The 18,578-nt window shown below is 41.0% G+C and overlaps 1 protein-coding gene across 2 annotated transcripts in view; it reads right to left on the bottom strand.

Moving 5' to 3' along the window:
- Positions 1 to 17,641, bottom strand: part of LOC311224421 (sorting nexin-14-like) — a 58,946-nt gene extending 41,305 nt beyond the window's left edge. The window contains exons 1-16 of one of the 2 annotated variants that reach the window (XM_084309395.1): positions 17,521 to 17,641; positions 17,148 to 17,221; positions 13,506 to 13,584; positions 13,351 to 13,394; positions 12,589 to 12,676; positions 11,911 to 11,995; positions 11,054 to 11,210; positions 10,515 to 10,590; positions 10,195 to 10,239; positions 10,008 to 10,088; positions 9,623 to 9,737; positions 7,998 to 8,153; positions 5,468 to 5,592; positions 4,493 to 4,548; positions 3,615 to 3,641; positions 53 to 187 (exon numbers count right to left, since the gene is read on the bottom strand). In XM_084309395.1, the coding sequence (XP_084165521.1) occupies positions 53 to 187; positions 3,615 to 3,641; positions 4,493 to 4,548; positions 5,468 to 5,592; positions 7,998 to 8,153; positions 9,623 to 9,737; positions 10,008 to 10,088; positions 10,195 to 10,239; positions 10,515 to 10,590; positions 11,054 to 11,210; positions 11,911 to 11,995; positions 12,589 to 12,676; positions 13,351 to 13,394; positions 13,506 to 13,584; positions 17,148 to 17,221; positions 17,521 to 17,625 (1,448 nt within the window). In that variant the 5' untranslated portion in view covers positions 17,626 to 17,641. Of the gene's footprint in view, positions 1 to 52; positions 188 to 3,614; positions 3,642 to 4,492; positions 4,549 to 5,467; positions 5,593 to 7,997; positions 8,154 to 9,622; positions 9,738 to 10,007; positions 10,089 to 10,194; positions 10,240 to 10,514; positions 10,591 to 11,053; positions 11,211 to 11,910; positions 11,996 to 12,588; positions 12,677 to 13,350; positions 13,395 to 13,505; positions 13,585 to 17,147; positions 17,222 to 17,520 lie in introns of those variants that run through there. The other variant, XM_084309396.1, reaches the window with a different exon arrangement.
- Positions 17,642 to 18,578: the final 937 nt, after the last annotated feature.

Here is an 18,578-nt window from a genome sequence, read left to right on the forward strand (position 1 = left end):
CACACCAAACGACTTGGGGAAACGACCGGGTCAAATGGAGCCCCCGACTTACTTGGGTGAGGCATGGTGGTGGTGGTGGTGGGTTAGAGAGCCGTATGGGAGGGTGGTGAATGTGGAGTGGAGGGTGTTAAAAGATGCAGGTGAGGAGCTGCCAGAGGACGGGGACTCTGGGCTCCAGTCCCAGGGACTATAGGCCACAGGACAGGGCAGTGTCCCCAATGGGTAGAGGAGGGGAGGAGATCATACCAGGACAAGCAGTATGGTGGTGGTGGTGGTGGTAGAAACAGGCCAGAGCCGGGGGGTAGAGAGTGGACACAGACAGGGCACAGTCCACGGCAGTGACGTATGGATGGAATGACAAGACGAATGGGCAAAATGGAAGGGGGGGTTAGAGAGAGAGAGAGAGAGAGAGAGAGAGAGAGAGAGGGAGGGAGTTTTAGCCAACAAGGCTGGTGGTTAGTTGATGTTCACGCGTGAGGTGAAACGTGCCATGTTCTACGAACTCTTCCTCTTCCTTTGGAGAGCCTCAATTCATGCCGATCACTGCCTTTGTAACAAGACTGTTCTGTCAACCAGATGAGAAGACATCGGACGACCAACCACTGCACACAGACAACTAGACTATATTGTTTGGTTCATACTGCACACAGACAACTAGACTATATTGTTTGGTTCATACTGCATACAGACAACTAGACTATATTGTTTGGTTCATACTGCATACAGACAACTAGACTATATTGTTTGGTTCATACTGCATACAGACAACTAGACTATATTGTTTGGTTCATACTGCATACAGACTATATTGTTTGGTTCATACTGCATACAGACTATATTGTTTGGTTCATACTGCATACAGACTATGTTGTTTGGTTCATACTGCATACAGACTATATTGTTTGGTTCAGACTGTATACAGACTATATTGTTTGGTTCATACTGCATACAGACTATATTGTTTGGTTCATACTGTATACAGACTATATTGTTTGGTTCATACTGCATACAGACTATATTGTTTGGTTCATACTGCATACAGACTATATTGTTTGGTTCATACTGCATACAGACTATATTGTTTGGTTCATACTGCATACAGACTATATTGTTTGGTTCATACTGCATACAGACTATATTGTTTGGTTCATACTGCATACAGACTATATTGTTTGGTTCATACTGCATACAGACTATATTGTTTGGTTCATACTGCATACAGGCAACTAGACTATGTTGTTTGGTTCATACTGCATACAGACTATATTGTTTGGTTCATACTGCATACAGACAACTAGACTATATTGTTTGGTTCATACTGTATACAGACTATATTGTTTGGTTCATACTGCATACAGACTATGTTGTTTGGTTCATACTGCATACAGACAACTAGACTATATTGTTTGGTCATACTGTATACAGACTATATTGTTTGGTTCATACTGTATACAGACTATTGTTTGGTTCATACTGCATACAGACAACTAGACTATGTTGTTTGGTTCATACTGCATACAGAATATATTGTTTGGTTCATACTGCATACAGACTATGTTGTTTGGTTCATACTGCATAGACTATATTGTTTGGTTCATACTGCATAGACTATATTGTTTGGTTCATACTGCATACAGGCAACTAGACTATGTTGTTTGGTTCATACTGCATACAGACTATATTGTTTGGTTCATACTGCATACAGACAACTAGACTATATTGTTTGGTTCATACTGCATACAGACTATATTGTTTGGTTCATACTGCATACAGACTATATTGTTTGGTTCATACTGCATACAGACAACTAGACTATATTGTTTGGTTCATACTGCATACAGACTATATTGTTTGGTTCATACTGTATACAGACTATATTGTTTGGTTCATACTGTATACAGACTATATTGTTTGGTTCATACTGCATACAGACAACTAGACTATGTTGTTTGGTTCATACTGCATACAGAATATATTGTTTGGTTCATACTGCATAGACTATATTGTTTGGTTCATACTGCATACAGGCAACTAGACTATGTTGTTTGGTTCATACTGCATACAGACTATATTGTTTGGTTCATACTGCATACAGACAACTAGACTATATTGTTTGGTTCATACTGCATACAGACTATATTGTTTGGTTCATACTGCATACAGACTATATTGTTTGGTTCATACTGCATACAGACAACTAGACTATATTGTTTGGTTCATACTGCATACAGACTATATTGTTTGGTTCATACTGTATACAGACTATATTGTTTGGTTCATACTGTATACAGACTATATTGTTTGGTTCATACTGCATACAGACAACTAGACTATATTGTTTGGTTCATACTGCATACAGACTATATTGTTTGGTTCATACTGTATACAGACTATATTGTTTGGTTCATACTGTATACAGACTATATTGTTTGGTTCATACTGCATACAGACAACTAGACTATGTTGTTTGGTTCATACTGCATACAGGCAACTAGACTATGTTGTTTGGTTCATACTGCATACAGGCAACTAGACTATGTTGTTTGGTTCATACTGCATACAGACTATATTGTTTGGTTCATACTGCATACAGACTATATTGTTTGGTTCATACTGCATACAGGCAACTAGACTATGTTGTTTGGTTCATACTGCATACAGGCAACTAGACTATATTGTTTGGTTCATACTGCATACAGGCAACTAGACTATATTGTTTGGTTCATACTGTATACAGACTATATTGTTTGGTTCATACTGTATACAGACTATATTGTTTGGTTCATACTGTATACAGACTATATTGTTTGGTTCATACTGCATACAGACTATATTGTTTGGTTCATACTGTATACAGACTATATTGTTTGGTTCATACTGCATACAGACAACTAGACTATGTTGTTTGGTTCATACTGCATACAGAATATATTGTTTGGTTCATACTGCATACAGACAACTAGAGTATATTGTTTGGTCATACTGTATACAGACTATATTGTTTGGTTCATACTGCATACAGACTATATTGTTTGGTTCATACTGCATACAGACAACTAGACTATGTTGTTTGGTTCATACTGCATACAGAATATATTGTTTGGTTCATACTGCATACAGACAACTAGACTATATTGTTTGGTCATACTGTATACAGACTATATTGTTTGGTTCATACTGCATACAGACTATATTGTTTGGTCCATACTGCATACAGACTATATTGTTTGGTTCATACTGTATACAGACTATATTGTTTGGTTCATACTGTATACAGACTATATTGTTTGGTTCATACTGTATACAGACTATATTGTTTGGTTCATACTGCATACAGACTATATTGTTTGGTCCATACTGCATACAGACTATATTGTTTGGTTCATACTGTATACAGACTATATTGTTTGGTTCATACTGTATACAGACTATATTGTTTGGTTCATACTGCATACAGACTATATTGTTTGGTTCATACTACATACAGACTATATTGTTTGGTTCATACTGCATACAGACAACTAGACTATATTGTTTCGTTCATGTTTTGCGTGCAGCAGTGCTGCGCAGCCAGACACGGTTTTCAACACCATACTGATGCCTTATATACTCACCGAATGTCATCCAAACTCAGGCTATTTCTGGAACAATAGGCACAAGGAGTTAGTGGCTGAGCCCCCGTGGGCCACGCAGACACCAAACCCCCTGAGAACACAGCGGGCGACGCCTCGGCTGCCCCTCAGTTCACTTCCAGTTCCACTTTCACTTCAAATCCACTCGGATCGATTTGCACAATTCAAATATATGAATCTTTGGAACCGATAGTGACTAAATTGAAAGTGAATGCACATTGAATATACAGTAGCTGGCACAATATAATGTGTCCACATAATATATTCTGACTTCCCTTCGACTTGGCCTTGGATACACAGAGTTGATTAACAATGGAGATTGAGAGCCAATAGGTAACAGAGTGTTAATTAACAAGTACCCAAGCATAAAACAAACATTGTGAATGAACATAATAACGGAGGATGTCAGCTGGGTCTAAAAAACACACAAACTGATATTCAGATTCATATACTATACCACTACCTGACAGGGGAGATTCTTTAGACTCACAAAGCTCATTTGTATGTATATGTATACCATGTATATTATTATCGATAGAGTACACATTGTCTACAGTGTATTGCCACTCTATTATTATTATTATTATTATTATTATTATTATTATTATTATTATTATTATTATTATTATTATTATTATTATTATTATTATTATTGTTATTATTATTATTATGTTCTATTCTGTTATAAATATTATTTATATTATTATAGTTTTCTTGCTTGTACCTCCCCTCCCCCATCCTATGATACCTGAATTTCCCCAAGGGGATTAATAAAGGAAAACTTGATTTAACATCACTAGTGATCATTATAGGCAACCTTCTTCTATAAGGCACGCACACACACAGTTACAGACACCCACCTGCTCATCTTTGTCCTGGCAGGGGACTCCGCCCCTCTGAGAAGCTGTCTGAAGTACTGTAGAATGACAGAGGCATGACATCATGCATACAGACATTATAAAGACCTCATTCCCTCCAAAGCTCTACAGTTTGCAACAAACACACCACCCACATACAGCAAATACTGCCTTATAATCAGTCATGTAAAATAGCCCATCTAGTTTACTTCATCACATCATTTTGCCAATAATTACAATAATACCGACCCCTTCATTTTAATATTGTTAAGAAATAGAAAGGCATCAGAAAGTTAGTAGAACAATTTATACAGGATAAGGACGGGGTACATGCATCTAAATTTGGACCCCGCCACAAAGGCTTCCGTCGGCCCTTGTTTACCATACGTAAACAGCGCCAGTAGTAACAATGCTATCCAGAACAGTGCTCGTTCTCAGACACCGCTCGTTGCCTGGAACCTGCGGGGGACAATAGCCGCTCACTGGGCCCAGCTCCATTCAGCCAGAGAACCTGTGAAGGGTGAAATGTGGGCTGGCAGGTTGGCGCCGTGCCAAGGTTAAGCCGATTGGCCGGTCCAGTGTCCAGTGTTGATGACATGGTCGGCAGTGGTTGGTGGCGGGGGGATCGGAAGAGAATGGAAACTTGAGCCAGTTTCTAGCCAGGTAGTGGTACACACTTGTTACGGTTACATGTGAGAAGGTTGTGTAAGAAAACAACAGCTTAGTGAAATGTGTATTGATTAAGGATGATAATTGGAGCATATTATGCATTTATTGCATATTTCTTAATCAAACCCTTTCAGTTCAATGTCAGATGTAGATATTCCATCGTTTACGCCAGACTAACAAAAATATCTATTAAGGCTGGAACTAATATCTGATTTGGAATGCAGGCCATGTCAGACAGATCACCCACAGGGGTAAGTCAGGGTGCGTCTAAAAGGCAGAATGACAGCTAGGTGCTGGTGAGATGCTGACCTCGTCACTGTGGCAGAACATGGGGGTGAAAACGTTCTCCAGCAAAGACAGGACGTGCTCATAGGCCTCAAACAAACACCTCATGGTCTGCAGTTTCACCACCTCGCCGTACGGGCCCTCTGCAACTAGAACACAACATGTCAGTCACCTCGGCGTAAAGTTAGAAGATTCCTAAATCAATCATTCAGATTATAGTTCAAATTAGGGATGTCCTGGTCAGATTGATTGGAATCGGAGTCGATCCCGGCATATTTTAATTGATCAGTATTGATCGGCATTGGGAATATTTAGCCCAATCAAATTCAGATAATTTTTTGTTAAAAAATTATAATAATTAAAACCATTAAGGGAAAGCTGTGAGGTAGGCATTTATTTTCTTTAAGCAGAACTATTCAATTACCAAGCATATCTTCCCTACATTTAAATGGTTCTACTAACTTTAATCTACAGTACTTGAAGTGTGCACTGTCTGTGCTGCTATATTATCTAGGAAATTACAAATACCAGATCGGGACTTGGCATCAGCAGACTCAATATTAAATTACTCTGATCGGGGCAGAAAAACTTGATGACATCCCTGATTCAAACATTTAGTTGATCAAATATTCAGTGGCTCTCAAACATGCTCATGTCAAGGAGGACCCCCACAATTATGCGTATAATTAACAGACACCCATTCTATAGCATTTTGTCCCAGGGACCTCCATCTCATGATCAGAAGGTTGCTGGTTTGAGCCGCGCCAGGGCGCCATCAGAAAGTGGTGTTGTTGACCAGTAGGAGGCACTCTACCGGCACTCCCTTGGCAGTAACAATACCCCTCGTTACAGTGACGGGGACGCCATATACAGGTGTGAGTGCCATCTTTCGGATGAGACGTTAAACTCAAGGTCCTGCCTCACAATGGTCGTTGGATAACCCATGGAGTCTACTGTAAAGAGTGGGGGATTCGCTTTGAGTGTCTAGAAAAGTGTTACATATAGTAAATGCAATAAATAATTCAATCATCTGAGAAGATGTTCCTTGTTAGATGTGATATAGTCCAGATTTCATAACTGTGAGTGGAGAGTGAAACCTATGATCACAACAAGCTCATTCTTACATGCTCTCTCGTTGAGCTCCAACTTCTAGTGAATTAAATAATTGTGAAATTAAAAAGGAACACAACACCAGAGAATAATTATTATGGCCATGATCTCCCACCTATCCCCAAAACAACAAAATTGTCTTGCACAAGGTAATTTGATTTGAGACTTATTGAGCTGAAGCGTTGGAACGTGTGATGTCGTTATGATGTCACATAGTCCTGGAGGATTTAAATTATAGCTGTGAAATTATGAAAGGGGAAGAAATTAAGGAAAAAAGGTCATGGCTGTTGCATTGTGCCTTTCCTGGAACTGGTAATAACTCACTAAGGTCTGGCAACATTACAAATCCCAACTGTTTAAATCAATAACCCATAAACTAAATTATTGTTAGAAATTGCCTTTCTAACTTTTTCTCCCATCTCCCAATTTAGTCATTATGCCAATTCCCTTCCTGGTCGTTGCGTGCACTGCCCTACTGTCGGCCAGGGGGGGTGGGTGTAAACTACCACATGCCTCCTCCGATACATGTGGAGTTGACTTCCTTTCACCTGACAGCTAGGAGTTTCACTGAGAGAGCGTAACATGCAGAGGTTCACAAGATCTCCCCCAGATCCCCTCCCTGCTGGAAAGGCGCCCCGACCGACCAGTAGGAGTCGTTGTTTGCAATGACCAGGATGGATACCCCACGGCTTCCCACCCGCGAACACTGCCAATGACCAAGCTGACTGACCAAGCCGGAGGTACAGCTGACAGCTGGATTCGAACCCAGAGTCTCTGCGGTGGTAGGCGAGTGCTTAGACCTCTATGCTACCAAGCTGCCCCCATAAACCAAATTAATTTGTGTAAGACTGTTCGCAGTTTTTGGGTATGTGTGAGATTATGGGCACAATAAATCATCTTTATTCTCCATTTCACTGGGGACCCCTGGACTATTGCACAATGTTGTTTTTATTGGATTCTATTATATGTTGTACCACTGTATTGCACATCGTTGCGGGCAAGACCACCCGCATTTCATTGTATACTTGTATGCCGTGACAAATAAAACTTTTGACTTGACTTGAATTCCTCGAGGACCACCGAGGTTCCCCAGACCCCAGCTTTGAGAGTCACTAATATAGGATAGTTCTACACCGGTCTGTGTTCCTCTCGGAGATATTAACAACAAGAGTGATCCCCTCTTGGGGAGCTCCAGTAGCTCACCACGTACCGCAAGTGCTATTTCAGCGCCGTGGACAACCGTGCTCGTCACGGATCTGGGGCTGAGCGAGTTCGAATCCCGGACTGCAGCCGTGCCTTTCCCAGAGTGTCTTCCCCCCCATCTGAACCCTTTCAGCCTGCTTCTGTCGGTCGAACTTGACCAAGTATAAATGCGATAAACGTATAAAAGAGCCAGGGAAATGGCCCAAGTTTAAAAAAAAAAAGAGTGATCCCCTCCCCTTACTGTTCCGTATCTCCTCCACTATGAAGGGGTCGAAGAGGATCTTGTCCACACTCTCGTCCAGACAGTATGTCTCGTAGATCTTCTTCACCTCCTCGTGAAGCATCGTCTTCTCTGAATCTGACAGCTCCGGGCACAGTATCCGGTCATTGAATTCCTCTGAGAAGTCAAAGGTGTTGCGATAGTTAGACTACTTACTAACCATACTAACTTACTAAACTGCACGGACTACAACGTATTAATGTATGCCAGTTAGGGTACCTTATGTATACTGCACCTGTGTATACTGTATACTTTAATTACTCATAGTATATATATATATTCAGATTCAGTGTTTATTGCCCATATTTATTGTAACGTATAATACAACCAATAGGGCATAGCATCTGCACCGTTGATTACACCGTTTACTTTCCAATATTCATATATTCAGAATTAAATTATATTGTTTACACTGCTTCTTTTTAACTTTACAATAATTTTACTTACGTCTTCTACTATTACCCTGTCCATACCTGTACCTCCCCTCCCCCACGCAGCTATGCCGCCTGAATTTCCCCTAAGGGGATCAATAAAGGAATATGTTATCTTGTCTTAATTTATGTAATCCCACTATTATGATGGGGCCTTGGAACAACGGGACCGTGCGGTGGTGGGATCGATGACCATTGTAGTGTTACACCCAAGTTGTTTCAGTGCTGGATACTGTACATGGTTGGAAAGTAAGGCTGAGGTCAGACTATCAGGCTAATGGGTCCTATCAGAGGAGGTCTTTCAATTCACCTTTATTTAAACTCAAAAGGCAACCAAGGTTTCCCTCATTTACAATTAAGTCGAGTGTACATACAGAAACGAAGCGCAGGCCAAAACGCGAAGCGCAGGCCAAAGCACGAGACAGGATTTAGTGGCAGTGTATGATTGCGGCCTTATGCCCCAACCGGGACAAAGAGGATAAGTAACATACAGAAATAAGCACACACAAAAAAAGAAAAGACATATACAATCATAACAATAAGACAACAAGGCAAGGCAAAAGTAAGAATAACAAATAAATTAAAACATGTACAACTTAATTGACAATGGTTGGAGATCAAGGTTTTAAACATTACAGCAGAGAGGAGAATCTCAAGCTTTAAGGACTGTTCCTTCCATGAGCTAGAGGGGCATCATAGCGACATGCAGATTTACCCTGTTCCGAGCAAACTATGGGGACCTCACTAGAATGGGTTCAAATAATTTTTCTGTTGGAAACTAAGTAGCTGCTTTGGCAGATGTTTGTTATACTTGTCCTGGTAGATATAGCACCTCATCCCATTCAGAGACTCACAACTCAGAATTTTTATTCTAATTAGTGTATATACTTGACCACATCGTGCACAGTTGTACAGCCCTGGCCTATTTCTATTTTATTCGATATTCTATTGTGCTTTTATTAAAATTTGGTCTATATTCTATTTTATTTTATTTCACCTTTTTATTTGATTATCCGTCCGTTATTGTCTGTCCATTAATGTCGCACCAAAAACTACCAAATCAAATTCCTTGTATGTGAAAACTACTTGGCAATAAAGACCTTTCTGATTCTGATCCGAGAGGGGAAAACTTCTCTAATTAACCTCTTCACTTACCGACAGTGAGGCAGAACTGGAGCACGTGGACAGCGCCCTCCTGTTTCAGGAAGTTCATGAAACGGAAGAGCAGGTCCTGCTGCTCCCTGATCTCCTTCAGCTCCAGCTTTAACACCTGGGAGAGGAGGAGGAGGAGAGAGGGGTAAGGAGGACAGGAAGAGAGAGGTGGTGCATGAGTGGGCAAAAACGAGTTGAAGAAAGAGAGATGTGAAGAGGGATGCAAGAGAAGAGATAAGAGGGTTCAAGTTAAAACGGGTCAAAACAAATGCCTAAACATGTTCAACCAAAGCCTTGCTAAGCTGCATCAGGTGTGTTGATGGAGAGCTAGGCCGAAACAACTAGAGCTAATCCAGCCTTCTGGAGTGGAAAACGTAACGTTACTCACCGAGGACTTCTTGTTGCGTGTATCAGAGTACTTGTGCAGGAAAGGAACCGGCGCTGAGATGGGCTCTGTGGCTTCCTCAGGCTGGGGGACGCAGATAGGAGGCAATTGTATCCTTATTCAAAATCCTTCTCAAAACTACAACTTTTTAACATGTTTTAACCCGTTATACACATCTTAATATACTCACAGGGGAGTTGTCGATGAATATGACAATCAAATGATTCACTGTGTCCTGAAATGTAAGGAAATCAGACAACCAGTTAACAAAAAGGGTGCCTCGACTGAGACAGTCCTACTCGGTCTCCGAAAACAAGAACACAAAGTACCATCACTTGTCATAAGATTTCTTGTTTGTTCTACTAACTTGCTAGCAGCAAATTATCCCAGGCCTGTTCCCATAAACAGGTCTTTGGAAGCGCCATAAACAGAGGACTTCCAATGATTATCAAGCCAGAACTAAGCTTGTTCTGTGGCCAGAAAAGCAGTTCTCCACATGTCTACACTCACAGGATCGGCCAGGTAGTCCATGGAAGGAAGGAAGACAGACCCAGCCAAGACCTCTCTTATCAGCAGAGTAAGAGATCTGAAATCAGTGGACAGATAGAGACAGTGGGAAATGGAAGAAAAAAGAGAATAGAATATGTATGCCATATCCAGTTTTCTGCAAGGGTCAAGCGTATCAGAATTTACCCTTATTGGACCTAATAAAGCACATCGGTGCTGTGTCGTTAATTATGAGATGGGATCAGCTGACATTTATGATGCAGTGTGAATAATAGTCACCAGACAATACGGATGTTGTATGTCATTCGCTGCTGACGCAACGTTGAGCTTCCCTGGAGAACTAGACCTCACTCCCAAATGGAGAGGACTTCTATACGACTGCTCTAATAAAAAACACGAGTACTCTGTGAAAATGTTCACCCGTTTTTCTAGGCGAGCCTGGTGACCAGGTGAACATCTACCAGGGTTTCTAACGCAAGCGCGGGTCGTCCCCGGGCCTTGTCAGGCGACTGTAGGGTCAGGTTAGCATGGGGCTACCACACCTGCAGTCTGAGGCCTTGGGTGGCAGGACGTAAGGGAAGAGCATCTCGGTCAGTTTTCGGAGGTAGAGGAGCTCGTCTCTGCGACTGCGGAGGGCGACGTGGAGGTCGGGGCCATATTCCTCCAGAGCGGCTTGCTGGAGGTACTCTGCGTTCTTTACTGCGGAGGAGAGGGAGGAGATGTCTGAAACAGCGGGGTTGGGATCAGTTCACTTTCAATTAAATTCATTTGTGACATGGATTTTCTTTCACATTCAAATATTGAAAAACGTTCGGCATGAAAGGTTTGCACTATATTGACAAGTAAAACTATTGACCAAGTTAATAAGAATGGGTGTTCTACCATCAGCAAGTAAAGAGAGAATTTTGTTAGAATTTTGAATAAACTAAATTGAAATGTGAATTGATGCCAACCCTGGTAAGACGTTAACTGTCCAGCGTTATCTTTTTATTGTATTAACAATGTATTAAAGGGGCATTTTACCTGAATCCTATAGTTCTGTTATGAGGAGGACACGTAACAATCAGACATAAAACTTCCCAACATGTTCCGTGTCTCTAGAGCTCGGCCACATCACTCCCCCAAGAAACCCGTGGTTACGTCAGATAAAGTCACCCAGCGGAGAGCAGACCTCTAGTGAACGGTAGACACTAATTCCTCAACTATTTCTTCAACTTTCCTTGAGTTGGGCTTCTACTACAGTTGAGGAAATGCGATGCAGCTGAGCTCTCTCAAGTAAGATTTATGTCCGACGATCACATGTCCTCCTCGCAGAAGAACGACACGGTTGAGGTTAAAATCCTGCAAGGTGCCCCCTTTAACGAGAGAATACTCCCTGAACGGTATGTCGGCTATATACCTTTCTGCCTTGCTTTGCTGATGATCTCAATATGCTTCATGGTGACTTTAAGCAGCTGCCGTGTGATGAGGGATGCCACATCAACCTGAAACAAACGATGATGAAGGTAATCTGGTCTTCTCCATCAGAGAGACAAAATAGACATTGGTATCCGTTTATCTTTAAGGCCATTGATGAAGATTTGCCACCATACTGTATATCAAAATTATGCTTCATTGGAATTATGGACCTTATCTGACCCACTCAAAACGATTGGCTTACACTTAAGGTCCCACGAGTTCAGTCTCTGAACTTGGTAAGTCTGCCTTTTGTTTTGATGCACCAGTTTCCTGGAATGATCTACAAATCACACCAAAATCATTACCCCACTATCCTATGGACAATTTAAAAACATGATTACAAACTTCCCTACCTCAGTATGTAACCGTTTTTAATTAAATGAGATCTGTTTTTTCTTTTTCCACCTGTGTTTTGTCCTATTTATGCAAATGTATTTTTTTTGCCCTTTTATATGTACTCTGAACCATTTGAACTTGTAATCTCGACAACGTTGTAAATAAGGCTAAAACCTCAATGTTAATTTCAAGAATAAATAAAGGTTTCAATAATTCAATCCGTGTTCTTTTGGTGAATCAATAGCCAAAAAGGAGTCACTTCCACACGTCTCTATTGTGTCACCTTTTGGGTTCGTCGCACCAACACTGCGGCGAAGAAGCGCAAAGTGACTCTCAGCTCGTCAACAAACGCCTCGTCGTCCGTAATATCCCTGGAGAGGAAACACAGATGAAGTTGTTTCTGCCGACACAGAAAACCTCAAATATAACCACACAAGGTGCAGTGGTGGAAAGTAAAACACACAAACATCGTGTAGAATGCGTACTTTCACTTAGATACTCAAGTCAGTGTTGTAGTACTCGAGTCCAGGACTCAGACTGATTTTCAGGACTTGTGACTCGACTAGGACGGTGCATACGAGGTTAATTGATTTATACATTATATTTATTTTGTATAAGTTTTGTAATAGGCCCTAATCATTTGGCATATGGTATTGATGGCTGGTGCATTTGTTTGGCTATTGTGTCACAAAGTAAATAAACTCTGACCGCTGTGTCATTTATGTTGAATGTAGACGTTTTTTCTTTGACTGCCAGAGTGGAGTGGACTAAACCTTGATGAATTGGGACTCGGACTAGGGTAATGGGGAATCGACTCGGACTCGACCTCAAGGTTTAATGACTCGACTACAACACTGACTCAAGTACATTCAATAGCAAATGCTTTTCTACTTTTATTTAAGCAGAATTTGAATGGAGGACTTTTACTTTTACCAGAGTACTCATTTATCTGGGTATTTCTACTTTTACTTAAGTAAAGGAACTGTGTACTTCTTCCACCACTGACTATGTGTCATGGCTGACAAATAACAGTGTCACTCCTTACCTATACCAAGGATAAACAAAGTTTTCAAGGACCAGTTCCAGAATCTTAAAAACAAAAGCAAATACATATAGTTTCACGCATTTTATTCATCTCAATTATAAGAAGGAAATAAACATACAGACAGTCACATCGAAAATATTCTCCAGGCCCAGTACCTCTGATAGAGACGTGTCCACCTTGGAGGGAACTTTAAGGTCCAACCATGGCTGATAGTTCTCCAGTAGCAAAGTCGGTCTGTCAATGAATAGGAAGCCGGGTGAGATCTAAATAATAATACATACCATCGCTTTCAGCTTTTAAAAAGGAACACACCAACATTATGGAATTTGCGCTTACTGTCTTCTCCAGTCAGTCAGAGTCAGGATGGTCTAAACTAGAGGTAAAGGTTGCCGGTTCAATCCCCACCACAGACAGGAGGGTATATTCCAGCTGTGAGCTGGTGACTGAAGGGTGGCTGGTATTACATCTACGGTTCTCACCATCTCTGCCTAAGTGCCCCTGAGCAAGGCACTGAACCCCAAAACTGCTCCAGAGGTGCTGCACTGTGTGAGGGACTGTGTTTATGTGTAACTAGGAGGGACATGTGAAAAAACAAATTTTAATTGCCTTGTGGACATTTACAATTAAGAAATCCTCTTCTTCTTAGACAAGAAGATATACCAATTTACTCTCTGTGCATTCCGTAGAAAGGATATCTGGCTGCAAGCTAGCCTAGCTTAGCACAAAGTAATGGATACAGACCACTAGCCTAACTGTTGGCCAAAAACACCTCTCCCGGAGTTTTAAGCTAGACAAGTGGTCTGTCTGTATCCACTTCCATTAACTTGTGCTAAAATAGGCTAGCTTGCAGCCGTATAGCTTTCTGCTGAACGCACAGAGAGGGAATTGGTATCCATCTTCTTGTCCGACTCTGGTAAGCTCATTTCCCATAATGTTGACATGCACCTTTAAATGTATGCAGTGTTTGAATATATTCGCTTCGCTTTGCCATAAAACTGAAAATAATTAGAGGTGCACTATGTAGTTTGTGGAGAGAATTTTTTTTACTCAGAATAATTATATTCTGTAATCTATTCAGAAATATTTAAACTGAAGAAAATTGGGTCCTTGGAACACTATTTACAATTACAGGGCTTGCAATTTAGCTAACAAACAAATTTGCAAGGCTATTTGAAGAAGCATCTTCTAGGCTTACATTTGGTTCACAGTGCTGAGTATATAGGATAGAATAATTATATCTACATGTATATTACTACATGTATAGTAAATATCTTTTGTAAACTAAGGGCAGACTTAAACCAATGTAAATAAATCCCTGTCCCTGAAAACTGCATAGTGCACCTCAAGTGCTCCTGTATGGCCATTCAATAACATCACATTCCACTTCATTGGTTGACCACTAGAGGGGAGTGTAACATCAAGTATTGTTTTATGATCTAAATTAACAGAAGATGTTTTGCAGTGTCTTTATCGCAAACATTATGTAATTTGCGATTTCAAATTGGAATACATGTTGCCAACAAGCCAGACGTAATGGGATTAGGGCAGATTGATAAGCATGTTCTTCATTAACCATATAAACACCTTGTTATTTACCTGAAGGGGTGATCGCTCCACCTCTTAATCTCTGTTCTTAATAGCACAGCTAAATTAATTCTGGATGGGGTAGTAGTGGAGTGCTGGGGAATGCACAGGTAGACTCTAGGCAGAGAGTAAGCCAAGCTGTGGTAGGTCACAGTCTACCATCTCAGGTTCCGCTGCACAACTGATAGGGCACACAGTAATGACGAGGGGTGCAACTGTACCCGGGCCCTTCCCATCCCTTACATTACGTTTACATTTAGTAATTTAGCTGACGCTTTTATCCAAAGCTACTTACAGTACAAGTTCTGTACAAGAAGTCAGCAGGAAGCGTAGAACTCTGGCAGCTAAGGGTAAGTAACATTGTTTGTGAAACAGTGTCAGACTTGAGTGCTATAGACTTGAGTGCATATTAGCATAGTAGGTAATAATATAGGCAAGGTATATTCCTTAGTAGCAGAATAGTACGTTTTGTAAGTAGTTTATTTTTTATATTAAACAAGTGTGCTTTTAGTCAATGGTGGATGGGTGTGGTGGGAAGTCCGTTCCATCCATTGTGGAGCGAGGACAGAGAATTCTCTTTGATGACCCCAGAGCTCGGATAGGAGTGAGTGGAGGGGCCCCAAACCTAGAGACTGAATAAGACAATAGTGGCTCTACACAACATTTTCATCTGTCTCTTTCTTTTTTTGGCTTGGGAGCGTGATCTTAATATATCTTGGACTACTGCTCAGTGGAGCACAATTTGGAGCCGGGCTCTGAGCTCAGGTGAATGTGTGAGATTCAGGATTATACAATACAAGATTCTGAGTAGAGCTTCTATTACCCCATACAAGATTATCCAAGATGGACAAAAGATTTATGCTGGCACAAATGTGGCAACTGAGGCCCATTACTCACTACTTCTACTTTGGGAATGTTCAGCTGTTAAAACACTCTGGTTAGAAGTACAGTGATATCCCGAATGTCAGAGTTTTTTTTATGTCCCATAGTACTACCAAATAATAGTGTTGGAGTCACTGTTAACCGGACATGGGTTGCTTATCCACTAAAAAACGCATTATTTTAAACTGAAAGGAGCATAAACTAGCCTGCTTCGGGCTGGGCGATATAACGATAACGATAAATATCGCGATATATTTTAATAATCGATATCGAATATCGAAATAAAAAAAAAAATCGTTTTTTTTTTTACCTGCAACAGGGCAGTTTTAAAACCAGAGACAGTGGACAGACTTGTCTTTCTTGCCTGCAACTTAAAGTAATGGCTTTGCTTGTCCAAATGACAATACTGACCAAATTCAGATTTATTTTTCTCTTGTCCATTTATTTTGTTTGCTTTCTAATTTAAAATACATTTTGAAACCGTCTGTACACAGTAGGCTATGTGTGCTAGCAGAACTAGACTCCAGTCACGAGTCACAGTGCACATGTGCGGTGGTTTGTCCACCAAAAAAACGCCAAAAGATCGAAAATAAACTAGCAGAGCCAGAACTGTTCAACTCCTCTGGAGCCACAGCCAGCAGAGAAGCCGGTTTACTTTAGCTTTTAAACCAGCTGCAGCCTGAGAACTGGAGTGTGAGGGGATGTAACACTAAAGATGGCGGCAATGACAAAGAATTGCTGCAAAATAAACATACATCTGTTGTTAAAAAAAAAAAAAAAAAAAAAAAAATTTTTTTTTTTTTTTTTATACTTATAACAATTCGATAATTATCGATATCGAGAAATAAAATAAAATTATCATATCGTTATCGCGATATGATTTTTTTCCATATCGCCCAGCCCTCTTCTCTAGAGATTGTTGGCTGGGGCAACACCTGGACTTGCTGAATATGGAACAGGCAGCCTGCCCACTAAAATACTTTGACAAGGGCCTGGACAGCCACTGGGACAAAGTCTGCAAGCTACTCATTTGATCATGTAGTATTTAGTATCTATATTATATTAGTCCAACCCAACGGTATGCAGGTTCTGGGTGTCGCTCTTGCCCCCCACACCCTTCCTATCTTTTTTGTTTTGTTGTCTAATATTGTTTGTTGTAGATGTTGTTGTGCATTGTCATTTGTTAGGTGTGAAATAAAATTTAAAAAAATCCTCTTGTCAGTTACAAGCTGGCGTCCCCATGAAAATCCCTCCACTCAGGCCTGTGACCTAGTTATGCCAGTGACCACTGAGCATGGGCCAATGGGAAAGGTAATCAGCCGGTAACTCACCTGTGCCTTTTGCACCTAATTTTGCCACAAACAGCACAACAGTGTCCCAGGGGGAACAGCTCCTGCTGGTATGACTGAAAAGACAGAGAAAATTTATCAGAACCCAGTGATGGAACCAATATTTTAATCTCATGTATGTACATTTGAATCAGTATATTCAAAGCATTAAATGTGTGTGTGTGTGTGTGTGTGTGTGTGTGTGTATCCATGAGTAGCTGACTGTGTACACTGGGGACTAGTCATTAGCAGCATTGCAATGCCAACCATCACATCTCAGTCCTTGAACCACCACAGATATATAAAAAAAATAAAAAATAAAAAAAAAACGTTTGTCCATCTTTAAATCCGGCCAGTAATTCCTTGTTGCACATACCTTCACCTTTGGCTTGACGCTCATCAAGAAGTTGGGCAGCAAAGATTCTGGTCTCAGAGAGCAGTAGAACGTGACGACACCGGCCAGAAAGGACCAAATTGCCATTATAATGTGTATGTATCTGTAAACACAGGGAAATACATCAGTTATCCTGCCGTGACATGAAACACAACAGTAGTAGACTATAGTACATATATATATAATGTACAAATAAATAAATGCAACATTAATTAGACTTTTTGGGATGGCTGGTAGACGTGTTTTACTTGCCTATTCAGCAAGACAGTGGACAGCAGCAGGACAAGCAGCAGAAAGCAGAATAGTGGATACTGGCGGCCCAGCTCTCTGAGCAGGTCCAGCTTCATCCTGAGTTTCATGTTCTGCAGATAAGCCGTGATGCGTCCCATTGTGGCGTTGGGTGTGCGTATGTCTGTCACTGTGTAGCACAATAATACATGACGATGTCATTGTCCCGTTAATAAAAGGCTGTGTACCTGCGACATAGCTTAGCTTAACGCCAGACACCAGGCACGATCTTGCTGCGGTAATGTAATTAAATAAATGCACGAAGCAAAAGACAGCGCATTACAATACTAGCCTATTAATCAGCTGTGAGACTTACCATAATTGTATGTTTGCGGTGGATGTTTCGGGCTATCTCACCGCTTGTCCATCTAGCAGTGACGTCATGAATTGGAAGCACGCACGCGCTCATGCAGCAAAATAAATACGCACGCACCGGTGGCAGCAGCACACACGCGCCAGACGGGTCGCGATCTATGGTCTCGTTGGATACAGCAGTTAACATTCAACCTTTAACCGGATTTACTGGCAATTATCCAGCATCATTGTTTATGGGCTCGGCTACAATACACACCAACAAAATGACAGTTGGATCTATTCCGAGGCCGCGTTTGTTGAAGGGGTTGGGAGACGCTCCTCCGTAGCTCTGACGTCACCTCCGCTCATCGCAGGATAATAATAATGATAATACATCCAGTCCAAATATACACACATGCATCTCATCGGGGTCCCTGGGGACGAGATTTCCGCCAACA

This window comes from Notolepis coatsorum (genome assembly GCF_963971535.1).
Source record: "Notolepis coatsorum genome assembly, chromosome: 3".
Taxonomy (NCBI): Eukaryota; Metazoa; Chordata; class Actinopteri; order Aulopiformes; family Paralepididae; genus Notolepis; species Notolepis coatsorum.